This window comes from Phoenix dactylifera, chromosome 2, assembly GCF_051530095.1.
Source record: "Phoenix dactylifera cultivar Ajwa chromosome 2, Ajwa_hap1_PhDact_Kaust_v1.1, whole genome shotgun sequence".
Taxonomy (NCBI): domain Eukaryota; kingdom Viridiplantae; phylum Streptophyta; class Magnoliopsida; order Arecales; family Arecaceae; genus Phoenix; species Phoenix dactylifera.
In genome coordinates, this window is record NC_143191.1 from 12,732,174 (window position 1) to 12,742,318 (window position 10,145).

Genomic DNA, 10,145 nt, shown 5'->3' on the forward strand with positions numbered 1-10,145 from the left:
AGTTTCTTCAAAAAGTAAACTTTCATCCAGTAATCATCTTAAATAATTCACTGTACAAAACTGTGAATAGTTATCTCACTTATTATTGTTTATTCATTTACTTTTGATGTTCTACTATGATTATATAGGGATATTGGTATTTTCAGTCTTGTAGGCCTCATTATTTGCCAGTATAATCTCAATTCTATTGAACTTGAAAAATCCTTATGGCCATGCTCTTTTTGTGTTTTAGAGTAGTAGTAATAAAGATTTGTAACTATTTAGCGAGCGCAAAATATTGCATCCATCCAACAAATATTATTCTTCTAATGTCTAATGCTATTCAACGATCAATGTAAAATTCATTCACTCTTTTACCATCGCTCGTTTTGTTTTTTCATTTTCATATAATCTGGCCATAAAATTTCAAAACACCATATGGAGTTGGATCCACTAGTTATCATATTGGAAGGCTTTGAAAAGCAACATTAGGACATATAAACCACATAAAAACAACCCTCCATCCATGTAGCCCAACATCAAACTCTCCAATGATTATATTGGGACTTTATGAGCAACAATATGAGGAGAACAAACAATATATAACCCAACCCTAATAACTCTAAGCCGTCAGCTCATTGGCTACCGTGTCTATTATCTTTTTTTAATAAAAACCGTAACTATTATTCATAACAAATATTCGTTCTAATATCCTGATCAGCTCGTGTACCAAAATCCGTAATCAACCACACATCCTTTGACACGTACAACTCCAGTCAATACGAGGAGGAAATCAAGCAAATTTTTTTTTTAAAAAAAAATCCCCCACCACTCCCTTGTCTTCTCATCTCCGATTACCCACTAAAAACGAAGGTGTCGTACTTTAATTTATATAACCCCATTGTCTTTCGCCTTCTCCCATGGCGGAGCTCAAAGAGCGGCTCCTCCCGCCAAGGCCCTCCGCCTCGTCGGCGTCGACCTCCGCCCTCCTCTCCCCGGCCTCCAAACACCGCGACTCCTCGGCCTCCGCCGCAGGCGGCGGCCCCGGCGGCGCCGGCCGCCGCCCCCTCTTCCAGGGCATGGACTTCCTGGGGCTCAAGAAGCGCGGCCAGGGCCTCCGCTCCTGGATCCGCGTCGACGCTGCCACGGGCAACTCCCAGATGATCGAGGTGGACAAGTTCACCATGATGCGGCGCTGCGACCTCCCGGCCCGCGACCTCCGGCTCCTCGACCCGCTCTTCGTCTACCCCTCCACCATCCTCGGCCGCGAGAAGGCCATCGTCGTCAACCTCGAGCAGATCAGATGCATCATCACCGCCGACGAGGTCCTCCTCCTTAACTCGCTGGATAGCTACGTCCTCCAGTACGTCGTCGAGCTCCAGCGCCGCCTTGCCGCCCACTCCGGAGACGTCTTCGCCGGCGGGAGCACCTCTCCGGACTACCTGCCCTTCGAGTTCCGGGCGCTCGAGGTCGCCCTCGAGGCAGCTTGCACCTTCCTTGATGCCCAGGTGTGCTTGTGTTTCTTTAATTGTTCATTTTCTGATTCTAGGGTTTCTTCCTACTGGTCCGGGGACAAAACAGATGCCTCTTTTATGGAGGTTCTCGGAGGTCTTGATGTTTTCTTTTAGTTTTGAGATTTTTGTCCAAAGCGCTTTCATTAGTTTTTTGCGTTTTGCAGTGTTGAAGAATCTAACAATTCTACAGGTGAAACTGACATAGACATAATATTTATATCAACTTCAGGTTTAAGATTTAGCAAGATTGTCCATCTAGTATTAGAAGCAGAGATTAGGACTGGTGAAACATCAGTAAGCATTTCTAATTGATGCGAGATTGGCTTGAGGATGTATCAATTGTTTGCAGATTTCCTTTTGAATGAATGATGGTAGAAGTCAATAGATCAGTGGCTAGTGAGAGAAAGATGGGGATGGGTATGGAGGAGAAAGTAGAGAAGCTTTAGAAACTCAGTCTTGTTCTAGGAAGATGAGCTATCATGGAGAACTTTGTTGATCATTATGGTTACAAAATATTGTTGATACATAAGTATATTTTGGTATGTTGCTAGTAATCATGATTAATGAATGGAATATTAAGAGGAATAAAACTGTTAGGGCAAATGGGGGGCCGATGTTACTGTATTGGGGGAACATTGCATTTTAAGTGGAGTTACAATGGAAAGATGGCTTATATTTAGATTCTTATCCACCCAAATATATGTACTAATTTATAATTTAAAAGATAAACACATTATACCATATCAAGAAGTCAAAGATGCCAATAAAAAGATTATGTAGTACTTCCTTCCTAAATATTTTACAATGTCATTATAATTGACCATACTTATTCGTTTAGAAATTGTGCAGCGATAATGCTAAAGGCATTTATATATAGAACTCTATAACTAGGAGATGAAAAGAAAGAGACTTACAATATCAATAGATTACTAGTTCTATCATTAAGAGTGCATGATAATATGACTAGTTGTGCATGGAAGAGGAGATTGGGTTCGACTTTGATGTAAGTGAATCCTTGAAAAGTTAGATTGCAGAATTTAGCCTTTTATGCCAGTCTTTTAGTCTGCTACCCTGCTAGTAGTTTTTTCTATTACATGTATGCAGGAGATTAGATAGTCAAATTTGGAATTTATTTTTATTCATGTGGAAATTTTGGTCATTTTGCCGCTTTACCCCTTCTGTAATCCTCTTATGAGGGCCAACTAACAGGAAAAAGGAGAAAAGAGAAGAGAAATAAACAGGTGGATGCTCCATAATTGGATTTTTTTTTTCCCGCTTGTTCTTGAAAAAAGGATATGCTAGATTAATAGTACACTTAAATATTAAGAAGAAAGGTAAGCATTTACTTCTACAGAGCAATAGGAACATATGCCCTCTTCTTCCCCTTTAAGGCCTTGAGATCGTTCTTCTTCTTTATTCTGTCTTCTGCTTCTTTCCCCTAAATATTGGAAGGGTATTTACCACAATAAATAATGCAAGATATCCAAATAGAGTTACTTCTAGTGGTTCCTTGTCTGCTCAGAATTCCTAAGAAGGCGATTGTAAGGCATTGGCGCATGGATAAATTGAAAATATTTGAGCATGTATCCTAGATTTGGGTGCGTTAATTGAAAGAATTTCAGATGAGACCTAGCCAGACAATGGAGTAGCTGAGGAATTTGCTCTTGAAGGTAGCACAGGTGGCGTTACTATATGTATTGTTTTAGGGGTCATGGCAGTTAAGCGACTTTTTATATTCATTGAGTGGCACACATGCAGATAAACCAAACAATATTTTTTTGTTGGAGGATGAGCGTATTCAAATCCTTGTGACTTGCCAAAGAGAATTATGCAGCTTGATTATTAGTGGAGGTGGCATGGAGAGTTCTCTCTTCAAAGCTTGCAGAAAGCTGACTTTAAGATGGAATAGAAAGAGCACTGTTACCAGCTGGCATGACTTAACTACTACAATTTGGTTGTGACGAAGTATCATTTGGTATGCTTTTCAATGAAACATGACCATACCAACAAGTCCTATGTAATCTGGTTTGGATGTCACATCATCCTTTTAACATGCCTTTATGTCTCTAATAAGAAGATCATATATGATGCCTGCAATGAACATCCACCTTTTTGGACAAACAATTGATCATGCATCTAATGATATTAGAATCTCCCAACAAAGTTAAGTTGGTCAGATTTGCAGAAAAATTTAGGTCTAGATTTTGGGTGAGGACAAGACATACACAGCAGAAATTACCAGTTCATGTGGATCTTTGGGGACTTGTTCCACGATTGAACTGTTGCATGCTAGTTGCATGTCAGCTTGGCACTAGAATAGTATGTAACATTGCATGCCAATGCTTGGCACGCACTAGAACAGTTTTGATGCTAAGCACTAGCATTCAGCTGTGCCATGCTAACTTGCTAATAAAGCATTGGCGCAATACATATCAACCCATATTGTTAATGGTGATTGGCACTTTTATCCATGCTTAGATCAGATTTTATTTTAATTATGTAATTTTTAACATGGCAGCCTAAGTTGTATTGCCACATTATGTAAGTTATATTGGGGCTTTTTCTTTTTGGTTGAGTTGTTAACACTTTGAGAGGCCCAACCAATAGGTGCAAAGGAGGATAGAAAGAAGGGAAGGATCAAAGATGGATGCTTTTCTTGCTTGGGCAACCATAAGCACCTTCTTACTTTCTCCACTTCTTTTCCTGCATGTATCATATAAAGTCAGCCACTTATTCACTAGTTTTGGGATTTTTAAGTTTTAGTTCTTTAGAGTTTATTATTGCAAGGGGAGCTTATGTTATTGTAAGAGTAATCCTGAATATTGAGCATAAATTAAAGCCTTTCTTCTTCTTCTTCTTCATGGCAACAGGAGCCCTCTTTCCTTCTTCAAATCCCCTTTTAACAATTTCACTTCTTGTGCTTTTAAATTCAAAGCTATCTGGAATGTTAAATATTGAAGGGCAATATCAGTATGCTGGGTTACTGTATGATAAATGCAAATTCACCATCCTCTTGATGTTTAGTAATCATTTTCTTTTTTGTGAGAAGATGAAGTACTACTCAACGGTGTTGATATGCAAAATTTTCATTCCTTAATATTGATACTATCATGACAATAAAGAAAAAGATTATAAAAGTGGTATTTGGTCTTGGTATGATTAGGGCTTCCATAATTATATGTTCTAACTTAAGTTGTTATGCAGAATTTTCAGTGATATGTAACTGAATTCTACAACGATTTTTCTTATGTTGTGGCTTGTGGTTGTACTGATCTTTTATTATGTGATGTCTCTAAAAGATAACATGAAGGGGGCATTTGGTATGGGGTGATGGCCCAAAGATCACGAGTGATGTAGGTGGAGATAACCAGATCACTGCATTTGGTTGCACTATGATGATCCTGTATGACAGTGATCTCAAATCACTTCCACTCTTCAAATCGCTGCCCAACCTAATGATGGAAAATCAATCCTTGAGGATGGATATCCAAGATCACCTCAAAATAGTGATCTTGGGCTGAAATTTGGAGACAAAAATACCTTTCAATCCGGCAGAAAAAAATCAGTTTATTAATATACCATTAATATATTATAACAATATTATATATCTTATATTATATTGATATTACATATATAGTATTTAAGATATATATTATATATATTATCAATCATATTATTAATCAATTATATTTTTAAATTATAATAAAAATATATTATAGTACTTTATATTTATATTATGAAATTATTTAGTATATTACTTCTATTTACCTTATTTTCCTAATCAAAATAAATATTAGTATTAAAAAATAGTGTATTATAAGTATAAATAAAAAACATTAATTCTATAATAAAAATTAATATATTTTGTAAGATGAATAATTTATAGGATTAATAAAAATATTTTATAGAATATATTAATAATTTATTATAATATATTTTATATGATTAAATATATTTTTATGAAATCTATCAAGGGTAGTTTTGGCATTATATGGTTTTTGATCTTGGATTTTCATAGAATACCAAATAGGTTACACATAGATACTGGGGCATCTTTAACCATTGGAACATAGTATACCAAACACGATGATCTTAGATCGTCGGAGATTAGATTATCCCAGGATAAGGATTACTAGTGATCTAAGATGACCTTAATAATCACGTTTGGGTCACCAAACGCCACCTAAGGGGGATAAAGATGCACTAGAAGGTTTCAAGTAGGTTAGACATCATCATCTATGATTCATAAATTTGCAAAGAGAACCTCTTAAAACTTGACATGGGAATGCCTTTGTGTCTAATAGATATGCGCACAATATGTATGCGTAATCAATCAATAATTAGCTGCACCATTTGCTTCTTAGTCTATAAAATTGTTAGAACATGTACTATATGTTAGAGGTGGCAACTTCTTTTATGGCAGTACCAAAAAGTGGACATGTAAATATGGTGACATCATGCTTTGATGATTTGAATGCATCAAAGGGTAAATGTCCCAAGTGTCCAAGTGTTGGACATGTCAAGAAACCAACGTCTGGAGCATCTAGTCTCAAAGAAGGTAGATTGCGATTTTTTTCTTTGTTAAAATTTTAACAATTTTTCTCTTTCCTTTCTGTCTTCTCTCTCCTACCTGTTCCTTCTTCTTATTCTCTGCTTTTCCTCTTTTTCTTTCTTCTTTTTTTTTTAAACATATTTGTCACTAAGCTGTAACCATACCAGTTCTTGACACCAGAAAATCCAGGCCGGAATTAATCTAATTATTCGTATGTCTTATACCTAAACTGCTCTCCAAGTCAGTCTTGCATGCCCCTGAATATATTTTCTCCTTTATATGTATATTTAGATTATGACTTCTTTTTTTGTGCCAGATGTCACATTTTCAAACAAAAATGCATGAGTACACTCTATTGAACATCCTTTTCTGTACTTGTAACCATATTCAATTAATCCTGTAATGATCTCTAGCTGGCTAGGGGATGTTCTTGTTTTTCTTCCTATTTGTGCCCTACTTCCCTGACTTTCAGCATACACATTTTGTGGGCAGCAACCAGTCTAAGTCGTAAATCCTGTCATTTCACAACCCAAAGCATTCATATTCATCACAGATGAGACCCTAGACCTCAGGATTGCATCACTATGGTCACAACACAATGTTATACCATGTTCTCCATTGGAGTCTCTCGACTGCTTGAGAGTTATGGAACAGAATACCCTGTTTTGTTTGTTCCTTGTTGGTTGACCAGTGTTAAATGAAAGGTGGCCAGATACATAGTCTGTCCTTCATAATGGTTGCCCATCATCATTGTGCCAATGAAACCAGAATTATTGCAGAAAACGTTACGACATTGGTAAGAAAGTGTGCTTATTCCAGTACAGTTGTTGACTCTAATCACATATCCATACATACTGGTATACATTATATAATTTATGCTGGCTGCGTGGAGTCACAGCTGTCAGGTTTGGCATTTATTATGGAGTTTCGTGTAGCAGAAGGGTCAAGGCTTTTGTTTTTTGCTTTTTCTTTTCTGTCTTTTTTGGTCTGTATGTGTGTATGTGTGCAAGCATGCACCTGCAGGCAGGTGAGCGGGTGGGCAGGCTGCATCTTGGCGAGAACTAGGTCAGCTTGTGGAGCTTCAAAATGTTGTTCAGCAGTAATATAAACCTGTGTCTTCTGACTAAAATAAGTATAATTCAACTTTGAATTGTGATCTTATGATATTTTCAATTCTCTCAACTTAATCAGGCAGCAGAACTAGAAATGGAGGCATACCCCTTGTTAGATGAACTAACATCAAAAATCAGTACTTTGAATTTGGAACGTGTCCGTCGCTTAAAAAGCAGACTTGTTGCATTGACTAGGAGAGTTCAGAAGGTATGTCTACATGTCTCTTATGCTGCTTATTCTTGTATTTTCATTTCTTGCCTGACTTCTACTTGCTATCTAACTTTATTTTTATAGGTTAGGGATGAGATAGAGCAGTTAATGGATGATGATGGTGATATGGCTGAAATGTATCTCACCGAGAAGAAGAAGCGAATGGAAGCATCATTCTATGGAGATCAGTCTGTCCTTGGATACAGTTCTGCTGGGGCTGGAGTATCAGTTTCTGCTCCAGTTTCTCCTGTTTCTTCACCACCTGGATCCCGGAAGCTCGAGAAGACCTTGAGCTTTTCCAGGAGCAGGCATGAGAGTATGAAAAGTTCAGACAGCATGACTGAACATATTGAGGAATTGGAGATGTTATTGGAAGCTTATTTTGTGGTCATTGATAGTACACTCAACAAGCTGACTTCGGTAATAAATGCTGTTTGTCTAGCCTAATCTTACCTTAGGCATGGAGTTAAAGCAACTAAATAGAGGTTATCATTTTTTTCTCTTTTCAGTTGAAGGAGTACATTGATGACACAGAGGATTTCATCAACATCCAGCTGGTTTGTTTTCCTCTTCCTTTTCTTTTCCTGAGACTGAAGAGTCAAGGTGGCTTTTCTCATGGCATTTAAGAGTATTTCTGTCATCGGTTTGCCCATCAAATGACTAATGAAAAAGAATCACATCTTCATATTATCGAGATAATATTTTTTTCCGTACTTTCTTTGAAAACTTTAATCAATGTCACTTCTAAATGCTATTTGGCAACATTTTTATCACTGGTTTCTCAAATTTTTAACCCCCCCCCCCCCCCCCCCCCCCCAACTTACGTTTTGTTGGTTATCCCTTTCCCTCCACTGTATTAATGATTTTAGAAACAAAAATACTATTTATGGATTTAATTGTATCACTTTCCATGGTCCATAAATAGCAGAATGGAGTCTAATGCTTGTAAGGAGACTTGCATGCATGAAAGATTAGATGCTAATAAAAAAAAAGATCAGTGTGTTCTATTATATATTAGACCAATTCAAATACCATGTTAGAGGAAAATTGTAACAAGTGATTGAACTCAGCAGCAACCAGAAATACTTTCTCGATATTGAGTATCCTCAAATGGAAGCACATTCGGAGAGTTCAGATCAATATCGAGAGATGGTTTGTTGGTCCAGAGAAAATCACTACAAATGGCTGGAGTACCCCATTCAGAGATTGTTTGTTGGTCCAGAGAAATTCGATAGTATCTCTTCAGAGTCAAATTTTCAAGTTCTGGTCATCTATGAGACCCACTTTCATGTCAGACACTACTTCACAAATTTAGCACTGGAGTATTAGCTTTTAGATGGTTTATAGGTGGTCTGAAATCTGTGTAGCTATTGACTACTTTTTTATATAAAATCACTGACCATTTTCTCTTGCTTGGTAGCTGCATTCTCAAGTGATTATTGGTTTTGAGACCTGATTGTGATAATTTGTCATTGTTTGCTTTCAGTATTCTATATTATGAGACACTTATCTGGCACTAAAGCCTTAGATATTACTGAGTTCATTAATTAAGTTCCTCTGTTTCCAGGACAACGTTCGGAATCAGCTAATCCAATTTGAGCTACTATTGACAACTGCAACGTTTGTGGTTGCAATTTTTGGCGTGGTTGCTGGAATTTTTGGGATGAATTTTGCTATACCATTATTCGACAAACCAGACGCATTCCAGTGGGTGCTCATAATCGCTGGAGTGAGTGGTGTAATTATTTTCTGCTCATTTCTGTGGTTTTTCAGGTATAGAAGACTAATGCCGCTGTAGATTCTTGTGGATGGTGAGAGGAGAGCATTCTCTCTCATTTAAATTGCTGGGCTCAAGGACACCCTGAAAGGATTAGGAGGTCCCTATTTATTTGTATATATATGTCGATTCTTTTTGGTTTGCAGCCTAATATGTGAACGTTTTGGAAATTGAATGTTGCTATTGCAAATAAGGTGAGAGTAAATAAACGTAGTAGTATTTCTTATCATACATTATTTCATTTTACGGAGATAGTTTTGTTTGTTGAAAACTTTCAGCATTTTTTTTTCTAGTTATTGTGCACGTGCAAATGCACCCGGCTACCACTAAAGTTTTCAGACATAGATTTTTTTTTTTTAAAAAAAGCACAAATTAAGTGCAATATGTTTTCCTCATGACTTTGTTTAAGATTTATTTGATATTAGTATGTTCCTACTCTAATTAACCCTAAAATTTTGCTTTGACTGACAAATCATTGTGAATTTCTATTTTGGAACTGCAAAACTCTTATTATCTTATTATATATATAATTAAAGAAATCTCGATATGTGGAGAAATTCCGCACTCAACTCCTTGTAAGAATCCAGCGGTATTAGGATTTTTTTAAGAAAATAGACATTCAACATGACTTAAACCCCAAGAGAAGAAATTTAATTAGGGCTACCAAGGAAACCAAAAAAAGTTGCAAAATAAACCTTCTTTTTATATAATTAATTAATTAACTAATTCCGCTTAATAATTAATTGATTAAAACAAGAGCTTGGTTATTATTGCAGGTTTCTTGTGCTGAAGAATCAAATCTTCAATTACTGGTTACAAGAGCACTCAGTTACTGGCTTTTGTTGGGATAACACAAACTTTTTTCGGAACTCCACTTGCTTCTTTTATTTTTATTTTTATTGGTTCAACAACAGGGCAAAACATAGAGGCAAACGAAAAGGTTTACAAAGTATTACAGCGTGACAATATACCGAACGCGCTACTCGCAGGAACCCAGCAA

At 36.8% G+C, this 10,145-nt stretch overlaps 1 protein-coding gene across 2 annotated transcripts; it reads left to right on the forward strand.

Moving 5' to 3' along the window:
- Positions 1-852: 852 nt before the first annotated feature.
- Positions 853-9,374, forward strand: MGT1 (magnesium transporter 1). Of its 2 annotated transcripts, none has more exons than XM_008812635.6 (5): positions 853-1,487; positions 7,237-7,365; positions 7,453-7,788; positions 7,878-7,925; positions 8,936-9,374. In XM_008812635.6, the coding sequence occupies exons 1-5, from the start codon at positions 900-902 to the stop codon at positions 9,164-9,166; spliced, it is 1,332 nt and encodes a 443-aa protein (XP_008810857.1). In that variant the 5' UTR covers positions 853-899; the 3' UTR covers positions 9,167-9,374. The 2 variants fall into 2 exon arrangements, with proteins under 2 accessions (XP_008810857.1, XP_017702252.1); XM_017846763.4 differs by lacking the exon at positions 853-1,487 and adding an exon at positions 5,255-7,144.
- Positions 9,375-10,145: the final 771 nt, after the last annotated feature.

Excerpts from the sequence above, each read along its gene's own strand:
- MGT1 (XM_008812635.6), top strand. The coding sequence starts at position 900 with ATGGCGGAGCTCAAAGAGCGGCTCCTCCCGCCAAGGCCCTCCGCCTCG. Across the intron at positions 7,366-7,452 it reads TGACTAGGAGAGTTCAGAAG|GTTAGGGATGAGATAGAGCA; the intron begins GTATGTCTACAT and ends TTATTTTTATAG. Across the intron at positions 7,789-7,877 it reads CACTCAACAAGCTGACTTCG|TTGAAGGAGTACATTGATGA; the intron begins GTAATAAATGCT and ends TTCTCTTTTCAG.